Source organism: Calidris pugnax, unplaced genomic scaffold (assembly GCF_001431845.1).
Source record: "Calidris pugnax isolate Ruff unplaced genomic scaffold, ASM143184v1 scaffold24, whole genome shotgun sequence".
NCBI classification, from domain to species: domain Eukaryota; kingdom Metazoa; phylum Chordata; class Aves; order Charadriiformes; family Scolopacidae; genus Calidris; species Calidris pugnax.
The window spans coordinates 35,519,209-35,541,551 of record NW_015090922.1 but is presented as its reverse complement, the minus strand read 5'-3'; the positions used below and the strand labels follow the sequence as shown (position 1 = coordinate 35,541,551).

The 22,343-nt window shown below is 43.2% G+C and overlaps 1 protein-coding gene across 4 annotated transcripts in view; it reads right to left on the bottom strand.

The window, feature by feature from the left end:
* SASH1 (SAM and SH3 domain containing 1) overlaps positions 1 to 22,343 on the bottom strand; it is a 572,614-nt gene that overhangs the window by 16,604 nt on the left and 533,667 nt on the right. For 2 of the 4 annotated variants that reach the window (XM_014951054.1, XM_014951056.1), the window contains exons 9-12: positions 13,424 to 13,556; positions 9,091 to 9,437; positions 4,117 to 4,188; positions 1,684 to 1,827 (exon numbers count right to left, since the gene is read on the bottom strand). In XM_014951054.1, the coding sequence (XP_014806540.1) occupies positions 1,684 to 1,827; positions 4,117 to 4,188; positions 9,091 to 9,437; positions 13,424 to 13,556 (696 nt within the window). Of the gene's footprint in view, positions 1 to 1,683; positions 1,828 to 4,116; positions 4,189 to 9,090; positions 9,438 to 13,423; positions 13,557 to 13,763; positions 13,879 to 19,775; positions 19,920 to 22,343 lie in introns of those variants that run through there. The other 2 variants (XM_014951058.1, XM_014951057.1) reach the window with 2 other exon arrangements.

Below are 22,343 nucleotides of genomic sequence, written 5' to 3'. Positions count from 1 at the left end.
GATATTTTTGCCAGCAGTAACTTGCAGAACAGCTAACACCAAATTCAGCTTTCTGAATTAGGATTTTGTACAAAGATGAATACAAGTAAATCAGACAATGCACATCAGACATACAGCGATGTACATTTTCTTTTTCAGTGAATTGTTGACATCTTTGCTCTTTTACCTTGAAAAAAAAAAAAACAATTAACCAGAAAATGCAGCCTGTGCATAGTATAAGTACTCCTAAACATAAATGCACAAGTCTAAAAAAGATTTTGCTACATGTGCAATAGGTGAGGCAGCATCTCTTTTCATTTAGTCAGGCATTATAGAAAATCAAAAAAAGGTCTTTCCTAAATTGAAATTCTGTCAGGTTCTGTGAAGCACAGTTAATGCAAAGCAGTGAATACTTGTGGCCAGAATAGCTTTTGCTTGTTTTTCTGAATGCAGAAAGAGATATTGGCATATAGTTTGAGTCATGATGCCAGAAAGGTGCAAATATTCTAAAACTACTGTGCCAAAAGGTTTGAAAACAGAAGAACTGTAGCTTGCACACAGGAAGAGTTTTTGTGGAGATGTGCAGTCATAAAACTTTTAGGTGAAACCTATTATTTGAATGCTGCAGGATCATCAGAAAAAATGTCATCCCAACAATGTGACTTCAGAGGTCAAGTCAATCTTGGAGAGAGCTAGAGAGCAGAAGTATTGCTAATGCACTGGAAAGCAATTTCCCAAGGTATCCCTTTTCTTAGGCAGGCTTTGCAGAGGGGCACTGTAAGGCCAGCCAGACACCAAAGCACCTTCTTATCAATATCAAATCATGTTAGACCTTAAAATGTTTTAATTGTAGATTTAAATAACTGTAATTGTAACCCCTGGTTATGAATAAGCATGGCTACCAGTCCTCCAGGTAAGGGATTCTAACGTTGCAAAGCCGGCACAAGCCACTTGGGGGCGATGTGAGCCAGAGAGAGCTCTGCTCTCCCGCCGCCTTTCCGAGCCCTTTCAAGAGGCCAGATTGCTTTTAAACAAATGCCGAAAATTTTTTGACACTCCACCAAAGCAAGGAACTCAACATATACCAGAAGGGAAAAAGACAGCAATTGTTCCTAGGCCACTGAAATTCAAAGCCTAATTTACAGTTAATGTACTTCAGGTTTGCCTTTAAGAATAAGCTATAAAAATCTGTAATGAAAGAATAATAGGAAAATCTTCTGTGGGATGCCCCTTTCTGACTACATTGTGCGTCTGCCTTAATGGGCTGCTGCGGAGGGCAAGCTATGATGGAGAAAAGATCTCTAATAGCAGAGAGGAACTGTGTATCTGAAGTTATGCTGGGAATTTAAACTAAGGTGTAAATTGCAGATTAAATATATTACTGTGACCCTGTGTCACAGACTGGTTCCCTTAATAAATAATGAAGATAGCTAAAGAAATGGAAATAGAGAGCAAGAGATGTGTGATGCCATCAGCCACAGGCTTCTGCCCATGAGCTACCTGAATGAAAATCTGAAAATGCATTTTCATGGTTTGGCATCTATAGGAAGCCATTTCACAGTGAGGGATTTTATAAGAACACAGAAATAAGCCACACCAGATAGCCTTGTTAGAAATTTCTTCAGAGATGCCTTGAAGCATGGAAATCAATATTGATTATCACTTCTACACTATTAAGCGGATTCCACTGCAGACCTTACATACCTGCTCAGACAGAGAGCTGCTGTATTTTTTAGACATCCTTTTCTTCATGGTTTCTTTTACAGACTTCACCTTTTTGCCCAGAGATATACGGGAGGCAGAGGGTGATTTGATCACTTCCTTATAAACAAAGTCTCCTTCTTTGCCCTGCAAAATAAAACAGGGTTTAAGCCTATAAAATACAAGAGCGAGTTCCATTTGTTTCCTCGGTCAGCAGTCATCGCAGAGGTACCCAGACAGACACAGGACAGCAGCATGGTGTCCCCTTTGCTGCTCTAAATTCACTGTTGACACCTCGTGCAAACCACCGTAGCAGTCCCTGCTCCTGTACCTTACTCCCAAGGCCTGATTTGTTACCTTTAGTGCAGGTACTGTGTGTAGAGGTGGTGGGGTCTGTTAGGGTGCCTTTATCCCTTTGAGTTTCAGGTGTTTGACCTGATAGAAAACTCCATGGTTTCAGGCTAAGCCCTCCTGCCAGGACATACAACAGTAGTTGTGGCTCGTGTTGGTCAATGCTACATAGAGCTGAGCAGGAGGAAAGGTACCTCTGAGATCCTAACCAAATAGGTCTGTGTGTTTGTGTGTATATATATACATATACCCACATTTGGCTACCCAAATTTACTTTTTATTTTCAGACAGGCATTCAGTTAACGTCTCTTGATGACCATCTCTGTGGTTTTACTGTGGACTGTTTATAAAAAAAACGCCAAAAAAGCGCTACTAAATTCATCAACAAAGGTAGAAGGTTACACTTGCACAGCTATTCTTAAGACACACAACAGGGTACTGCCGAACTAAATTAGCTGGTCCATATATAGTGGATGCCAAGGGCCAGCTGCTTTGAACACATTTAACCTTTTCTAAACCAGCTTAAGATACCTGGCATTTACTCATGCCACAAGCGCACACAGAGGATGAACGTGGATGAGCTGACATTTTGCCAAATTTACTCGTATGACTCAGCCCTTACTCAGATTGCCCAGGCAGGACGTTAAACATGGTCTTTTCTTCTACAGTGTGTCAGGAACCACAGCAAGACCGCTCTGTCAGGGCTACTCCCAGCACCCTCCATTGGCAAGGATGCACAAAAATCACAACACAAAAAGGACCAAAATCTGTTTGGCCAAATTTAGGTACGTAAGATAACAGATCCTAAAACAAGTGTACACTATACTCTACATAAAAGTTTGATGTGCACGCATTATTCTAGCTAACTTATCTGTCCCACTACTGATGCTCATAGGGAAAATACAGCATCTAGATTTCACACTTCCCTTTATCAGAACCAATCTGAACAAAATGTGCCAAAGTATCTGTGTTTAAAGATAAACACTGTAAGTTTGGAAGTCAACTTTTTTACTGTGTTGAAAATTGATGAGTGAAATAACCACCCACAGTTTTGGCCAATTTAGGGATAATTTATAATGTTAAAAAAAAACAAAAACAAAAAACAAATAGAAAACCAAAACAACCCCCAAAACCCAGCTGACATAAAAAAAACCAACTATAATCACAGAATCACAGAATCTTCTAGGTTGGAAGGGACCTTAAAGATAATCTTGTCCAACCGTCAACCTAACTGACAAAAATAGTCACCCACACAACAAACAAGGAGCATCATCACTAAACCATATCTCCCAGCACCGCTGGCATATAAAATGTTTCGCAATTTAGACTTGATTTAAGTGTACAGAGAAGTTATCAGAGCCAATGCTGAAACAGAAAAGAAAAACATATATGGGGCAAAAGGAAAAAATATGCTGGCAATTTCATTTGATATAAAGTTCTGGCTTGTTTCTGTTCTGTTATTTTTGGCTGCAGACTCACCAACAGTAACACTGGGATCAACATGAGTAACATAAAATGGAATTAATTCTCAGGAGAGAAGGTTTTTTTGGTTGTGTTTTTTTTTTAAACACAAAGAGCTCTGAGATCAATTGCGCAGCACCCAGCACAATGGGATCCTGGTCTATTCCAGAGCTCTTAGATACAATGAGAAAACAAATAATAAATCTCTTGCATAATGACTTCCACCCAAATAACTTGCAAATCTTCAGCGAATGAAAATTCACCTCATCATTCCAAATAGTAAATATTTTTACGGAGAAAGTATAGTAATCATATGTTTTGCCCGGGGTGATGCTCTGAGGAAGTCAGACATAAGAATAGCCCACAGATGTGCCCCCAGATCTCCGCTTTGATCACTTGTTCCTGCCTCTTTACACATACGGTATATAAATACTTATACACACATGGATATGGGTGGATATGTTATTCTCAAAGCTAAGAAGACTGAGGTTAACGGAGATGCTCTGCTTTGTTGGATCCCCAAACTGTTATTACAGACCTAAATTACACTCCAGTCTATTATAACTCTATTGCACATTTCATTTTATGCTATTTCAAGTCTGTGCCTTCTTGACTTAAACTCACCATTTGGTCAGAACTGTTTCCAATATGAAGGGAACGATTTGTCAAGTCAAATCCTCCAAAGCTACAGGTCCTCTGCAAAAAAAAAAAAAAAAAAAAAAAAGGATGGATACAGTGATACAGTTCTATCGCAATGATTAGCTCACCCAAAACATCTGTGATTTGGAGAACACCAGTGAAAACACAAATGTCTGCAAAAATGGAAACAAACAAACAAACAAAAGGATGAGAGATTATAAATCAAGAAATCTGTTACAAAGCAATTTGAGCCATTTGCCTTTTCCAGAGACAACTCCTTGGCCTAAGGTCTGCTGCTGTTGAGTCATCTATTGCCTACTCTTCTTTTTAAAAACAAAAAAGACTTTTTGATCTGAGGAAACTGTTGATCTTATGCATCAAGTTTTCCAGCGTGCTGGCAACTCCAGCTCAGCACTCCCATCTGCCTTCATAAGTTAAGTCCACAGTAGCACTGAAACAGAGAACCACCAATATTTTAAAGCACTGAATAACCTACCTTCTGGGAATAGCTGCATAGACTCCTTTTCCACTGAAACACAGGGAAAGGCTAGAGGCCTTGTAGGGCAAGACCCTTGGCAAGAGGCAGGAAAAGCCAGCCCAGCTATCCATAGGCACCGTGCTCCCAGGGGCTCAGCAAACCCTGATTCCAGATCAGGTATTTACCATCACGCCTGTGGTGATACACAGCTCTGCTACTTCTGGGAGAAAGCATGCTGTGTTTACAGTGCCACAATCACCTAGTGGTGTGACTCGGTTTTGGCCGAATGCACAGAGGCAGTTTATCATAATCATCCTGAATTAAAAAAGAAAATCAGCGCTATGAAACAGCTTCCCCCCCAAGAGCAGAGGGCAACCAACCTCAGTACAGCTGCGTTTCCACAGCCAACCATTGTTTAACTGCGGCAGATGAGTCTCTGCTAAAGCTTTGATATCACTGGGAAAAAGACCAGACACTTAGGGGGCTGAGAGAGAATCCAGCTTTTGCTTTGAGATCCAAAAGGTAAAACCTTTGACTTTTTATTTGGCCACTGAACAACCAGCTGCACAGTACTCAAGTACCTGGCCCTGCCAGAAGTCTCACAGGGCAATCCAGGGAAATGAAAGCATGGCAGCTATAATTTACTTGCACAGCTTCAAATCCAGGCTCCGAGTGTGGGTTGCGAGTCTATTTTAAGTATTCTCCTCAGTGTTAGAGTTGAGACAAACAGGAGGCAGAAGATCAACCAGTTGCAAACCATAAATTCTTAAGGGCTGAACTACCCAAAAGCATAACTTCAAAGATACCTTAAGACTCAGGTAGGCATCAGATCAGACCTACAAAGGATTGCCCAGTCAGTGCTGTGTGTACTTGGAGTCAGGGAGGATCCCACCACCTGAGAACTACCAGTCTGCTTCAACAGTTACGAGGATGAAGCAAGCTCTATAAACTGTGCCACTTAGTAAACAATTATAACAATTAGTTCTATTAAACTAAACATTCTTCCTGCCCTGTTCAGTGCTAATCAGCATACATATTAACAGCTTTTAAAAAGTTTTCTTTTCTAGCTTTTATGTGGGGTCCTGTGTATCTGCAGTGCTGGAATGTACCCACCACAACTCTATTAGAAGTCAAAGCCAGCTTTGGGTAGACCCCACACACATAAAAAAGAGTGATGCAATGTAGAATTTTTTTCAAGTGTTCATTTGTTGGGGTTGTTGGTTTTTTTTTTGGTTTTTTTTTTTTAATAGGAAGTTTAGTACTCTTGCAGAAGCCACAAGAGTGCCTGTACTGGGTCAGATGGAAGGTCTGCGTAGCCCAGTGTTGTGTCTCCAGCGAGGGCCAGAAGTGGATGCCTAGGGGAGAATATAAGAAAAAGGCATGTGGTGATTTTTCCCTTGAGTGCTTTTTGAGCCTCGGAAAAAATAAGTAAAACCCAATGAGATTGAAAAGGGAAATGAGTGATTTTGCTTATACGTTCCCCTTTACTTTTTTCTGTGCTCCATGCAAATAAAATGTGGTCCTGCATGAAAGACACAAAGTTTATAGGTAAAATGTACGTGTTGCTTTTATTCTGCTATGTTGTTTTTGTTTTGTTTTTTTTTGTGTGGGGGGGGGCAGTGTGTGTGTGTGTGTGTTTGGTTTTTTTTCCCAGAAGGCAATGTGACTATGGCATAGCTTGTAAAAATTGTTTTTGGAAAACATTTGAGACCAACCACAAGTAATAAGATCAGTTTTTAAAGCACAGCACGTTTAGCCATGAGTAATGTCATCCTTCTGTGAAGAGTCCATTCTAACTAATCCTACAGTGTATGGCAACCCCAGCAACGAAGAGAGGACATCTGGAACTGCTCTGAGCAAACTTGTCCGTCAAACCAGCCAGAGCTTCTCCTAAAGCAGCCTTCTCAGAAAGCAAAATGTCTGTTGGTTAAAAGCTTCTGAATAAATGTACCATATTAACGATGCTTAGTGTTTCATTATGGACCTCCCCATACATTTAACACATGACTTCCACCTTCAGACTCCCGTAGCAACCCTGGCAATACTGTACCAAACAAAAAGTCTGTGGATGGGGAGAGGGATATTCAATGGAATGGCCATGCAATCAAAAGTATTATTGTTTTGGGAGAAAAGAAAAACTGATGCAATTCGAAAATTTCATGCATGTCCAGGTCACTGAAACAAATATAAATGACAAAAATGAATGGCAAGGCAAGACAGAGTGACCAGTTCCACTGAATACATAGGCATTGCAATTTCCCTGAGGTTGCAGCGAACAAACATTAAGTGTTTCTAGGAAGGAGGAGTGGCATTAGTTGAAGTTTGCCAGCTTTTTGTGGTTTCAGGAAGAAGCGTGCTGAAAAAAGCTAGTGAGAGCAGCGTGTCTCCACCATTTATCCCATTCAAAAAAGACCGGAGGAGCAGCTGACTGAGGAGCTCCTCAGCAATAATAACCAACCACTTCTCCATTTGTACCTCTGTGAGTAAGTCAGGCCAGATGGTTTTATAATGAAATTACTATAGCAAGACTACTTATTAGAAGAACTAAAAAGCGTGTGTGTTATCTGTATGTAGAAAAACAGTTTTAGAGGGTACTCTTAATTATGGGGCATCTCTAGCACATATGAGTATGCTCTTTTGCCTGAGATACTGCTTTACTCAACATATAGAAGGACAAGTAAGGTTTCTCTTATCATTGCAATATCCTTATGGGCAAACAATGTCTTTTGAGTACATACCTGTGAAAATAAACAGTACACCCTGTCAGTGGCAGGGCAAGTGGTAAATGCAGAAGAAATACTTAAGCTGCCGAGAGAATGTTCCTGGTATATGGTAGAAAAAAACTATCTATTTTGTGGCTAAAGAGAAAAAAATTGAGCCATAAAGGCTTGGTCACCTCCCACAGGTTACTCAAAGAGACCAAGGCTGTGACTCCTATCCAGAATACCTCACACCTGAAGAAATGAAGCAGAGACCTCCTAAAAAAAATTGCAGTTCAAGAGGAAAAGCTGTTTCTACTGCATTGTTCACTGGAAGATCTTACTTAATGTTATGGGAGCACTGCTGTTTCCACTCACTGAAGTAGGGAACATACCTACATTGTCAACTAGACAACAGACTGGCTGACTCAACTTTGGAGATCTGGCTGGCCCGAAAGGCAAGTTCCTAGGAAAGTCAGCATCATGGTTAAGGGAACTGTAAAACTGGGTCATACAATCAGGAAGCAGCTTTGGATCTCTCTGGAGTGCTCAAATCACATAATTTCCCATTGTACAGCACAATTTCCTTTTTTGGCCACCCCTGTTTCCCTTTCCACAACTCTCTGAGGGAAGGTGCCACCTTCACCCCATGCTAGAAAGAAGGAGCAGTGGGCCAGGGACAGTGCAGAAAAGGCACTTCTGGTGGTGGTGAGCAGCAAGCAGGAGGGCAGTGTCTACATAATGTAAAAGTCCCTGTAAAAATCCCTGTCCTTCTGCAGCTGTGTGTGTAACTGAGAATACAGAGCTGGGTGGGTGAACTGATGAGATGCAAGTTGAGAAGGGGAAGGCCAATATGAGGCAATGACAGCAGAAGAGAAACAGAGCATAGTTGACTAAAGATGCTCTAATCCTCTGAAAATTTTGTTCATCTCCTGGCATTTCTTTAAGAAAATAGTGACTTCGAAAGCATCACAAAGAACATGTTTATAGCAACTCAAAGCTCTTCTGTTCACCAGTGATCTTAATTTCTGCACTAGGTGAATTTAAAAGGCAGCATTTTTTTGTATTTGCTCTCTCTCACTAAGGTATTCTGAAACTGCAGGCTCAACAAAACTCTTCTCTGATGGGATTACATCAAGCTCTTCCCTTAGAGCTGAATTACAGTGATTAAGAGTTTCTAACAGCAAGGAAAGCAGAAAGCACTGAATCTTAGTTAAAAGTATACAGCAGAAAGTGTTGACTGCAACCTCACGGAAACTGGAAGACCACCTTCATGGCAACTCTTTGACTCACAGACTTTTGGTGGATTCTCAAGAGAACCCTTTTAGTACAGCGATCCACTGTAGCAGCCCACTTCCTCTTGGCCTCCTCATCCTCCTCCAGCAGGCATCTCCTCAGGTCCTGCTTGTCGGCCTTGCTCAGGGTCCTGTCAGTAACGGGACGCACCAGCTGTGAGAGGTTGAGGTGACTGTACAGGCTTCTCTCCACCACATAGGTAATATTGAACTCGCTGACAGAAGTGCGCCCTCGTAGCCTTCTGTTTGGGAAGCCACAACCTCCACCCCCTTTCGTTTTGTGCCGCAGTAATTGTAGGTCACAAGTTGCAGTGGATGCTCCTTTCCTAGCAGGGCGCTGGCAAAGAAAAGCTCTGGAACAGGAATAGTTAGTATCCATTTTCTTCAATCGGATCTGCTTCCTTACACTCTGAATCTCCTCCAGGGACACCAGAAGATGGTGCTTGTGCCTGTTGCTGTCATAAAAGCAAATGCTTTCTGTACTTACCCCATGGCTCAGGGAGCCGAGGCTCTTCTTCATTTCCCCATCTGTCAAGGAGCGGCAAACTTTCTGGGTCTTCTCCTCTTCTGGGTAAGAGAAAAATGTCCCGAGTTTCTTGGGAGGCTTGATAAGGCCACGGCTGTCAGTTTTGCTGAAGGTCTTCACCAGCTTCCGGTTAGCTCCCCAAGTATCAAGACTGCTGGATGAAGGAGAAGTAGTAAGTGAGTCCGAGTCGTCCTCTGGCTGCTTTTCACAGGAGCTGTCAAAGTAGAATGGCTTCTTGTGAACTCCAGAGTAAAGTGCCGATCTGTCATCCAGTATAGGAGAGTTGTCAAGCGAGTGCTCTTCCACACCTACGGGGGACAAAACCAGCACAACACGTGTCATCACTCATAATTCTTTAAGATGTTTCCCTCTACAGCCTTATTGTATTTATTCACAATATCACCCACTTAAAATGGAATAAAACTCTTCCTGATAGAAACAGCCCAGAAGGTACTTGCAAGTGGATAAACCTGAAACAGTTCCTTCCATTTGTGAAGTGAGAGTTCTGGGATGAGTTAACAGTAGACAGACAGCAGCATCCTGTAAGTAAACTCATCGTAATTTAAAGTTTCTCTCTTCTATCTGCAGCTAAGTAAGACCACAGATTCTAGCACTAAGAACCCCTTAAAAGCAGGAACTGGGATCTGTTTCTCATATTTTTCTTCTGATACTTGCATACGATGCTCAGCTCTAGCGCAATTACCCACAAGTCAGAAGTATACACGGGTATTAAAAATCAAACAAGTATCTCTCAGGTCCAGTTTTCCAATACCCAGTGCTGCTGCTGCTGCTGCAGAAAGTAGTATTTTTCCCCAGAAAGTTATGGAGCTGAGCTCTGGGATAAAATTGGAAGTTTTGGGTTCTCAATGGGTACCAATTTTAACACAGAATTTACTTAAACAGATGCAAAGAAAAAAATAAAGTAGGTCAAATTGCGGGTGTGCCAGTTTCAACAGTGTGCTGGTAATGACAGAAACACTTGGTTTTCACCAAATACATATTTCACAGAAAGGGAAGAAGTTTTGCAATGCAAGTACTGGAGATGGGCAAACAGCCAGGTCTCCTTTTTGGAACAGAGAGAAATTGCAATTTCTTTTCACATTTATCATTTAAGAAACTATTCTCTGGTGCTTTCTTCTGAGCAAAGTATAGGCTCAAGTACTAGCTGGAGTAACAAGAAGAGAGTCAAACAAGAGCACACATCCTCCTCAGTCCTGCCTGACACATTTCACAGCATAGGTATGTATCAGAAACACACACGGAAATGTGACTGTATTTACTTCTTGCCAAAATAAATGTCTTGCCTGACCCAACTTTGCCTCCATTTTTGATCGCTTCCACAGTCTTAGAGCAGAGCTAAGATTGAACCATTACCAAACACCGACGATTTACTGACAGGGGACACATTTCAAGATGAAAGAAGATGAGTTGCCATGTACAAGTTTCCTGTCTCAGCTTCAGTTCACTGTGTTGGCAAAACATATTTCATATATATTTGCTGAAACCTAATATGCTATTTTACCAAGATCAAACTCGCTGTGACAGTGTGTGATAGTGGCTCGTATCACACACCTTTCACTCTTGAGAACTTTTCTGGGGTAGGTCTGCAAACTGGAGTCTGATTTTGACACCACTTTCACTGGACTATCCAACTCACTTTTTCCCCTGTACTTCTCAATTTGAACAGAAAATAGACATTCTCCCGGGACTGGATATGTGCTGATAAACAACTTTAGTCCACTGAGTAAATATGTTTTTAAACAGCTTGTAAAATATGCATTGTGTGTCAACACTGTAACAGATGTTATTTGGAATGAGTCCATGACACCAAGCCATAATGACACAGATGTAGATGTGATTTGTTTTTAAATGCTATATAAGAATGGTGCCCAGGAATAGAAAGCTTCGGTTATTTAGCTCACTAGGAGCAGACTAACACAAAATGCACATGGATTCAGATATTGGCACATTCTAGTGAGTATCAAATCATCCAGATTTATATTTAGTGCGATAGAGTCAATAGTAGAAATGTGGGAGAAGAATCTGGGACTAGTGTACTTTTCTTTAAGAACTACAGGAATGTATAAGGGGAATTTGGCAAAGTTGTTCTTTGTGAAGAATTTTTTGAGGAGAATTATGAGGAACCTTTCTTCTGGAGAACTGCACATCCATTTTCAAACCAACCATACTCTCACACTTTGTTAAAGGCTGTTGAACACTGATGAATTTATTGAAATTTCACTCAATCAAATTTTATAGCCAGCTCCCCAAAACCTAGCCATCTAGGACTTCACATTACTTCACATTCATAACACAGGTTCATGTAAGAGCAGCAAACAGCTCGAGAACGGATCCGGTCAACCACAGGTAACTTGGAAGGTCAGACAGCAATCCCCCAATCCAATAACAGTATTTTTTATGATCTTGCAGAGCCCTCTGACATATCCAAATGGGAATACAGACCTACATTATGAGACAGGAGGATGGACAGCATTTATGAAGCGCTTTTAATTTGCTACATGAAAACTTGGGTGCAGCGAGAATTCACTGAAAGAAAAGTCAGAGATATCTACTCCTAACATAGACTTGGCTACTTAAGGTGCCTTCTACTTATGTAGAAGTTATGCAGAAGTAATCCATGTTGTTACTTAGCAATAATTGGTTTTTCTACAGTTCCCCAAGAGCCAATTTACAAAGGAACCCCAGAGTGCTAGATAAAGTGCAAACTCAGAGTTTTAGATAATTTATTCAGAAAAACCTGTAGTTAAAACATAGATCAGCAGGAGATGGAGAAAGAAGGAAGCAGAGCAGATTTTTTTTTTTTTTTTAGATAGATGTTAATTCAGTGATTTTTCTGGGCGTCACAGGGATGGAAAACTGTGGAAAAAAACCACCTGTAGGTGACTAAAGGTGAAAGGGAGGTAAGAAGGTGAAGCCGTGTAAGAGAGGGAATCAAGAGCACCACAGAGAGTTAACAAGCTGGAGAGAGAGTCTGTGCAGCCCTGGACTGCCTGCTTCTGTAGCTGCTCCCACCCCTGGAGCCTCCGGCTGATTGCTCCCTGCAGCTTTTCCCAGGCCTATAGGGAAGGAGGGAGGGGGCAGGAAAGGCCTCTCTGGGGTCCTCTCCCCAGCACAGGGGGGAAAATAGGGCAAACAAAACAGGGCTTTCTCATAAACCATGTTTTTGCTTCCAAGGTAACCCAGCTTTACGCTCACCCTATGAGGTGACAAAACCTTTTCAGACCAAGACAGCTGCCCGGTCCAGAGCTCCAGACTGGCTGCGCCTTTCATGCCAGCCAGTAACACCACCATCACGCAGGAGAGAGGCAGGCTAGGTCATAAATCTGCCAACAGCTTCCTGCCACATAGCCAAGATGCACACGTTCTCCTTAAATGCACCAGGAAGGAATCACAACATGGCTCAGCTCAATGCAAAGCTGAGAGGAATCGGCTTATGATCCCTGGAAGGGTGCTAATGTGGAGGGGTGCCCACAATTCCTGTGAGGACTCAAGCAGGGCTCTGCAGAGAGGCTCCTGAGGCTCAGGCTCCCTTATTCTGAGTGCTCACACACGGGTACAGATCATCTAGAGTTAATTCTACAGCATGTTCATGGCATTCCCAGGGGCTGAACTCTGCTTCCCGTTTCCCCACCCTCCTCCTCCTCCCTTCTCTCTCCCTCTCCCCCCCTCTCTCTTGACAGCGGGGCTCATTCAGGAGGCAAACTGCAAGCAGGCTCCCCCAGAAGCAGAGGAGTTAATATCACACGAGGCAGTCCCTATCCCACAAGAATGTCTGATAGAATTTCTGTACTCTTGTTGCAGGATGATGCCATGTGGCACAACTGCACCACCAACCAGCTATTACCCTCCCAAAACTAGCAAGAGCTTCACCTGTGTCCCGTGTCCCAGGCCTTGGAAGAGGGAGCAACGTGGTGGTGGCTCTGCTTACCTCCCTGCTGAGCCTGGGATTGGTCCTAGTCTCTCTCATTCCCTCCCCAGCATGAGGCATAAAACATAAACCAAGTTCTAATCTCTTAATGAGGGGCTCTCCAGCGCTGCTCTGGGAATACCAAGAGATCAGCAGTAACCACATCCTAGGCTGTCACTTTACTCCTTCCACAGTATCAAAATGCAATCACTTGGGGAAGGCATGCACCATAGACCAGGCAGTCTTTCCCACCGTCCTTTAAGAACACTCCACCCCTCCCTCCCCCAGCCCTCCACTTTCTGTCCCCTCTCAAGAGAAACACATATTCACACATGCAGTTTTAACCATATGCATATTGCTTTTTACCTTCTGTGCTGGGTTTTTTCATTTCTTCCACTCTTATGAGTTTCTTCCTGACTCTGCGAGTAGAATTCACCAGCTTGTGCAACTTCTTAAACTTCACCGACTCCTCTGTTTCATCATCGGATTGTTCTCTTGACTGGCAAAGAAACAAAGGGAATATTAATAAAGTAGCAGTTCCACGGCTTGCTCCTTCACGTCAAGTTAACCCAGCTCATCTGCTGCGCTGGGTCAATGCAGCTCTAACTGGTGTTATATTTTCAGACCAGGTCAGACAGAAACATTTAAATTACTGAGGGTTTTCTTTTTTTTTTTTTTTTTTTTTTTTTCTGAAAGCATGACATACCATTTTGATTTCTAAATCTGTGAAACGTAAGATCGTAGGCATTGAAACGCATTCCTGCCCTTGTCTTTCTTCCCATGCATTGTGTAATAACTACTTCCACGTCCTCTCTCGGTACGTTTTTTTTTTTTTTCTTTCTTTTTCTGAAAGCATGACATACCATTTTGATTTCTAAATCTGTGAAACGTAAGATCGTAGGCATTGAAACGCATTCCTGCCCTTGTCTTTCTTCCCATGCATTGTGTAATAACTACTTCCACGTCCTCTCTCGGTACGTTTCAGGCAGGGCTCTTTCCCAGGGCTCTTCTTACCATACCAGTTATGCTCCTGTGGTTTGGGTCGGTCACTGGTCTGTCTGGCATCTCAGAACTTGCTGTTTAAACCTGGTTATAAACAGCTTCTTCAAACTGAAGCTCTGTCATTGACCACTTTTCTTTCCCCCCCCCCCCTCCCCGGTCTTCCCAGAAAATCAAAACCAGCAGCACAAGAAAGGGACGGGAAGGAAAAGGAAGGAGGAGACCTCATCTGCCTCACTCACGAACTGCCACAGCTACAAAATATTCCTTTCCTCCTCCCTGCTCCCTACACTCCTCCTGAAGGCTCTCGAGGCTGGAATTAAGATGGACACAGCATTCCTCCAGCACTGACCAAGGGAAAACTCTGACCTTTTCAGATATACAGTGCAGTCCATATTCCCCAGCATCCCGTTTCGTTTTGCATCTGATCCAGTATGCTCAGTTCCAGCTGTTTTCCCTCAAGTATCAAACATTACAGAGACAAAAAAAAATTCCCCTCTTTCCAGCAGCAGTGACACAACAAGCTGAAACAATCCATTCCTTGTGAACGAGAAGACGACTTCGATTTTCGAGCCAGATCCAACGTTCAATGTGCTACTTCCTCTGTTTTAATCAGTTCAGAATGTGGAAGGCAGCGGGGGGAAGGGAAGGGGAGAGGAGAGGAGGCCGGCAGTGCTCTCTGGCTCAGCCAGGACAGCCCTGGCACCGTGCGCCGCTGCACATTCCTGCACGGGCTCCAGCTGGAGCGTGGTATGGATCATATACCTTACTTTGTTTTCACCCTCGGTCCTGGCCAATTCACTGCATTCCTAATGGTCGGCTCTAAAAACCCTCATGCAACTTCCTGTCGGAACAGCTATCTGGGCTTCCACAGCGTGCTCATCCTTTTTTCTTTTTCTCCTTAATTAAACTTTAAAAAAAAAGAAAAATCCCCAACAAATGCAAGCCAAAAAACAAACCAAAAGAAAAAAAAAACCAAACCACCTTCTCTCCCCCAGCAAAAATGCTGTCTGCTCATCCGGATGCTGAATAAAAGGCAGGCCAAATATAAAAACGCTTCCTGGATTTCTAATACACTTAAATATCAGGATGTGGTATTAACAGTAGATGCCACGGGGCAGGACATCAATTAGCAGTTGCACGGGTACAGTTTCAAAGGCACAAACAGCGCCTGAAGGAGCCAGAGCAGCTCTGAAAGCCTACCTCGCAGGAATGCACCTCACGAGGCCACCAGAACCACACCAGAGCAAACTTCAGCCACTTTCTGCAAGGGCACCATCAATTACTGATTTCCCACAAACTTTGTGTTGCTCCAAAACAAGAAGAAATACCAAATGGATCACATATGGCAGTAGGAATTGCCATTCTGCCATCTGAGAGCCGCAGGAATGCATTTATTATGGGTACAGGCTGGCTAGGTAATTAATAATCTTCCTTCGGGAAAAACAGGGCTGTAAAGAGGAGTACCAGACTTGTTTATATCAAGATAAATTAAGTAGCAAGATGAGCGTTAATTCAGAGATTATGGCTGGGAAAACTTAGTGACATTTCAAACAACAAGACAGACATATTTAGATAAGAAAATGAATGGATTATTGACCGTAATCAAGAAGTTTAATCAAGACTTCTTAGGCCATTAAGTGCATCCTGGCAAGCAACCATCATGCATACTCTGCACTCAAGATATGTTTATTTTAAATGCAATTACTCTAAGTCATTGCTCTCCTTTACTACTTCTCATACACCCTTGGTTTGCAAGACTACTGTTTGTAAAACTGTGAACTCTATGAGACTTTGAGAATGTCTAATACCTGGTCCTCCTGCCCAGGATTTCATCAAAGCGTAAACAACAAGTCTTACTTTTACATTCCTGGTGTCTGACAAAGAACTATCCCCCCTTGGGGTTAGGAAGACTCAACAATGACAACAAAAGCTTTTACAACTTCTGACATTTGCATTCACTACTACCACTGCAAAAGCAAGCGCCAAAATAGCCTCAGCACCAGGTACTAACATCAAACCCAAGTGGGTGGTACAGGGGATCCCCTATACTTCAAAATAACTGAAGTCCCATAGTATTCAAGTGCCAGCTGGTTTTCCCCAACCCTTTGGGACTGTTGGCATCCTTTGCGCCGCGGTCCTCTGCAGGCAGGGACAGATGCTCCCTAGCACTGGTGCTTGACCAAGAGAGGCGAGAACAGCTTGTGCGTAACAATGGGAGCTGCTGGATAATGGGTTGATTAAAATCGAAGTCTATCCCTCTCCAGCAGCCTATTTCCAATCATACTGGCTAGCACGTGGCATGGAAAAATCTTCTGTAAAGGAAAAGGATGGCTAATAGGTTTATGCCAAAAGGCCTAAAAACATTGGTGACTATGCCAGTGGTGCCGCTCAGGAAACTTTCTTGTCCAATAATGCTGATTCCTTGAAAATAAAACAATTTTGAAAAAGGGTTACTTTTTATTCGCTTCCTGTTTTTGAAACAGTTTTTTTAAAAAACGGCCTTGAAATTATCAGAAGTTTCCATTTTGGCACATGGGAAACAGAGCTTAATTTTCCAGCTCAAGCAATGTTTTCTTTTACAGCTAATATTAAACAGAAAACAGAAATGTAAAGCATTTCGGCTCTAAGCGACATATTTGGAAATCACTGAACTTCAACGCTTTGACTTCCCCGACCCACTCTACCCTCCCAGCTTCCATGGTGACAGAATTGCTTTTCTTGGTGGCTGTCCCTGACTTCAGATGGGAAAATCACCCCAAACTCCCCAACGCGTGGCGGGCTGGGCAAATGGCTTCCTGGACAGCTCTAGCAGCCAGGTCTTGGCACGGGGCTTTGATGCAGTAGGCTGCCAGCCCCTCTCTCGTCCTCTCCCCCCTTAATGAGTGTTTCAGTATGCTGCAGCACTGCACACTATGAGGACGGGCTGAGAGAGTTGGGGTTGCTCAACCTGGAGAACAGAAGGATTCAGGGAGACCTTATAGCAGCCTTCCAGTACCTAAAGGGGGCTACAGAAGAGATGGAGAGGGACTCTTTTATCAGGGAGTGGAGTGATAGGATGAAGGACTTACAGTTTTAAGCTGAAAGAGGGGAGATTTAGGTTAGATATCAGGAAGAAATTCTTTACTGTGAGGGTGGTGAGGTGCTGGAACAGGTTGACTGGGGACGTTATGGATGCCACATCCCTGGAAGTGTTTAAGGCCAGGTTGGATGGGGCTTTGATTAAGCTGGTCTAGTGGAAGATGTCCAGGCTCGTGGCAGGGGGCTTGGAACTGGATGATCTTTAAAGGTTCTTTCCAACCCAAACCATTCTATGATTCTATGAAAAGAGTAGACATAGTCTGGTAAAGAGGGAATGATGCATCTGCAAGCGGCTTGGCTGCAGGCTCCCTGGCACGAGAGAGGAGGCCATGCTGTACCCCCCTCCGCCAATGCCTCCCGTCCCCAGCACATGGCCGTCCTGTTAGGCCAAGCCTCGGTGGTGTTAATGCAGCAGTAAAACAGCCGGGCCCCTCCATCTCCCCGTCCCCCAGCACGGGGAGCAGGCCTCTCCCTGTGCTCCACGGGGAAAACAAATGGATTTGCAGTACTGTAAATAGGAACAACTTAACTTCAATCTCCTCCGCTCCAAATCTTTCCATCCGAAAGCCCATATGGCCCAACTTTTAATTATTTTGGCTAATGCTGTATGTAGTAATTCTGTGGTGAACGCTTAAGTGTTTCGTTGCTGGTTTCCAGGGCAACATTACATCAGACTGCAGACAGCTGGCTCCCCGGCCTTAAACCATAACAAATTGGCCGAGGCGACGCACAAAAATCGCGCTTGCTGTAAAGAGAGAGGGCAGGGCTGGGCCCACGGGCTGCTGGGGAGCTGGCCCAGCCTGCGGGCCCCTTGGCGGGGCTGGCCGAGGCCAGGGGAGCCGCCCTTCCCCGCGCCGCTTGGAGCAAGTGCATCCCCAGCAACATCTGCAATGCTCTCAGGGCGCGGAAACCCGCCAGGGCCGCACAAACGGCGTGAAGGGCTACAGGGAACCCGGGGCTAAATTAACAGCATCTGGAAATAGCGAGGACTGCATGCAGGGGACTGCAGCCACCACGTACCGTCATGGCTGGAACACTTCGGAAGGGGCCAAGGTCCAGCCCCACCACGCAGCTCTTGGCCACTAACTAACGCGGCCACAAACCTATAGCATCATAGAATCATTTAAGTTGGAAAAGATCCTTGGGGTCATCGAGTCCAACCATCTACCCTACTCTACAAAGTTCTCCCCTTCACCATATCCCCCAACACCACATCTAAACGACTCTTAAAGGATGGTGACTCAACCACCTCCCTGGGCAGCCTACTCCAATGCCTGACTACTCCTTCCGTGAAAAACTCTTTCCTCATGTTCAGTTTAAACCTACCCTGTTGTAGCTTGAAGCCATCAAGCTATGAAGCTGCTATAAAGCTGCTCTCCAGTCCAGGAAAGACCAATTCCCTCTGCCCCTCTAGCGTCTCTTCTGCTTGGAAAACTTTCTCCTACTCGTGCACCTCTAAAGGCCACGCTTTGCATCACCTCGCACGTAAGATCGAAGTGAAAAGCCTTAAGTCCAGAAACAAATAGGAAATTAGCACATGTACTTTGACATTCAAGGAGCTCAATACGGTTCTGCTCCCGGCGCCCTCTTTGCTTTCTCTCTCACTTTTCTCACGCCGGCTCTTTGCTGCTGCCTGCTCTGGAGGCGAAGCACACGCCTTGCTCTGCCGCTCTCTAACATCCAGCCCTTTTCACACGCCATAGAAATAACAATCCTAACCTCCCCCTTTGAGTTAGCGCTTCACACACACACGCAGACACACACATACAGAGAAAACTAACATTTATTAGGGTACTTGGAATTAATTGGCAAAATGTAAACCAGAAGTAAGTAGCTAGCTTTCGGCAGGACTATGTTTGGAAACACTTCAGGGTTATAGCAGCAGCCCTTAAAAAACACAAGATAGGCAAAGCCTGCTAGCCAGGTCCTAATAAAAATGTTTAACAAACACTATGACAATATACAGTTAAAGCTCTGATAACTGATTAATCTGTTTCAGCTCCATAAACAAAAGCATACATGACTTTTACATGAGCTGTGTGAAAGCCATTTAGAGAGATGTTAAAATTTTACAGTTTGCTTTAAGCCCAGTAGTAGTTCAGCCCCAAACTGAAATCTCCAGGAAACCTCCCATCTAAGAAACAAGGAAATCTCTTAATATCTGATTAAGCACAAGCTACAATTATTTTTGGCTATCAGACAATTCTTGTTCAGCAAAGTGGGGTAAAAATACACATTCAGACTCGTGGGCATATCACATCACATCCCCCAGCCCTGGCTGATTCACTTCAGAACTAACAGCTCTATAGCAAATGCAGAGAGATTTTGCTGTTCCCTTTAGGAGACGTGGCTACACGTGTCCTTTCTTCTTTCTCTCTTAACAGCCTTTACATCCGCCAAAAAAAACAACCATTCTAACTTTTTTTAAAGTTTTATTAAAGATGCCTGGATAAAGTCAGAGACAGGAAAATAGGACAGAAAAGAACTTAAAAGCCCACGGAAAGGAAGAGGAGAACCGAGAAAAGCTATGCATGCTGTGCAGTGCCTAAGAATAACCACAAAAGCCTTTTCTCTTTCTGCCTCTCTGAAACAGGAGGCACATCCCTCTCCACATCATGCTACATGCTCAGTGACTTACCAGCTTCGGCATTTATAGGCCTAAAGCTCAGTTTCGAGTAATTCCCCCTGAGTCCTCAACTGCTGTCAGCTTCGTAACCCTAAAATTTAGGAGCAGACCCTTCTTCTTAAGTATTGTATTCGCTCCGAATCCTGCGCACAAAATGCCTCTTCTCTGGAGTTACATTATCAGACACCAAACTGGCTCCGATTCCAGCGCTGAATATGTAAAGAAGACAAAAGCGTGATGCTGGACTCAATTAGCTGTTTTCTGCTCACTGATTGATTCCCCCAGTTACTCGCTAGCTGCATAACTTGCAAGAAAGGCATAAGTCATCAGCTCTAAGCAAATCTTCTATTCACCACAAGGAAAAAAGGGAGTGTTGTACATGGCAAACAATCCCTGTTTTCACTGACGAAGGCTTGCTGACCTCTTGCTGGCCTCCAGTTCCTTAATTACTGTCTATGGAATTTCAGTGAAAGAAAAAAAATACAGAGAATCTCTGCAAAGCCAGGACGAAGACTGACCCTCAAACACGACCACTAGAGTGGAGGCTGTGTCTATAGGAAATACAACTTAAGCCCTTTACCAGGCTTGTTTTATTTTCACTTTTTAATTCTTTTGACAAAAAGCCCCCCTGAGAATTTCACTTTATGAAGGGCTAATTTGACAGAAAAATAAACCTTGCTTAAATGTTTTTTAAATTAGTGAACTTACTATTTTTTTTTTTTTTTTTTATTTCCCCTTGGTTTCAGTGCTATAAAAAAAAGAACATCACTAAGAACTGGAAAGGCAAATGACGTTTAACTCAGAAATCTCAGACTGGTCTAGAATTAGGCACACTGCAGTTTCATGAAGCGCTGCAGCATGACTTCCAACTTTTCCTCCCAGGCTGGGCTCAGACCTCCCCCTTCCTAAGAAACAGACTATGAGATGCTCAAGTAAATTAGCATTCCTCTTACAGTCAACCATACCTAATCCCAAACCTTAGGACAAGTCCAGACTTTGGACAATTCTTCCCAGAGCGCAAGAAAACATGAACCAAAGCCTCTACTAATTAGGAGCACTGCTATCCCATGGTGGAAGCAATAGCAAAGGCATATCACAACAGCACCCTCTTTAAACCAAGAAAAGATTCCCCTCACTCAGGACCATACCATCAACAGCCAGTCAATCTGGATTCACCACAGATCAATCACACAGTGAAATCACAGTGGGACTAAACATCTACTTCCTTTGAGGACTGCCTGTTTTTAACGAGCCACTTACCTAAATATCCTTTTTCAATTTCTCCATCTTTGTACTAGTGACCGTACACAGCTTTTCTACTCCCTAGTGGTCATGTAAACTAGATTCTCTGGTGTGTTGTAACGGGGTTCTAACTCTTGAATTGCTTCAGTCCCAAAACCCTGATGTAAAACCCCATGGAAAATACTAAGCTTTAGATAAAACCAGCTAGTGTTCTCCAATTTCAATAACACACCAGCCCACATCGAGTGAAACATGACAGCGACTTCCTTGAAATGTATCCCAGATTCCCTTAAAAGTTCATGGCCACGAGTGAAACTGATCTAAGCTTGGGGCTTTGCAACTTGAGTTTTGAAGGTTTTGGGTTTCATTAAGAAAGTTTCACAAACCTCTAATCCTTGCGGAGGCTGTTTATAGAAAACTGTGTGAAGTTCAGATGTGATAATCTGCATCATATCCTGAGGTTACAAATAAAGGCCTCCAAAATTTTTAAGAAATTTAACAGAGGTCATAAACGTTTTTGCCACTTTACACAATTAACTGCAAGAGTATGAATTACAAAGGCTGTGCAAGTCCATAACATGCAGTGATAGTGTCAGCCCCCCAGGTAAACTGCAGGAAACAGCAATCCCTTGTCTGGGTTTGGTCTGTGATTACTTACAAGGAAATCAAAGGAGCATCCAACGGCTACTTTAGTGAAAGATATATTACACATTAGCTAGTGACGACACTGCTTGCTGAAATTAATGGGAAATATTTGTCATAAGTAACGAGAGAACAAAAATTTAATTCTCCCAGGAGAACTGGCTTGATACTAGAATAGCTGCTTAGGCAAATTCCTGGTTGTTAACTGTTTCCAGGTTTTAGTTAAATAATTTTGAGGAGCACATTGTCAACGTTTGCATCTGCAAGCCAGACACATTTCCTCATGGTGAAGTGTTTCTCTCACTGATTAGCATGATTAGTTTTAATGACATTACAACTGTACGCACGTACCACTTGTCATAGGTGTATGTGGCAGAATGAAGCTCTGCATTACATTATTCTGTATCTGTTACAGTACGGTGTTCCTTTCCAATTCTCCTGCAGACTCCTCTACTTATGGGAAAGAGAGTAACAAGGCTCTCTCAACTGCATCTCAGGGTAAGAGGGCCTGGGGAGAATCCCTGTTCTTTGGTGCAGGTTGTACTATTCATGAATGGAGTACACCCCTGGGGCTGGAAACCAACCTCCCCGCATTTCGGAAAACCGAAGTGGAACAGCAATATATGAAATAGAACAAAATTAATATCAGAGAAAGGAAAAAAAAAAGGAGAACGAGAGCCTTTTAGTGAAAGGTGT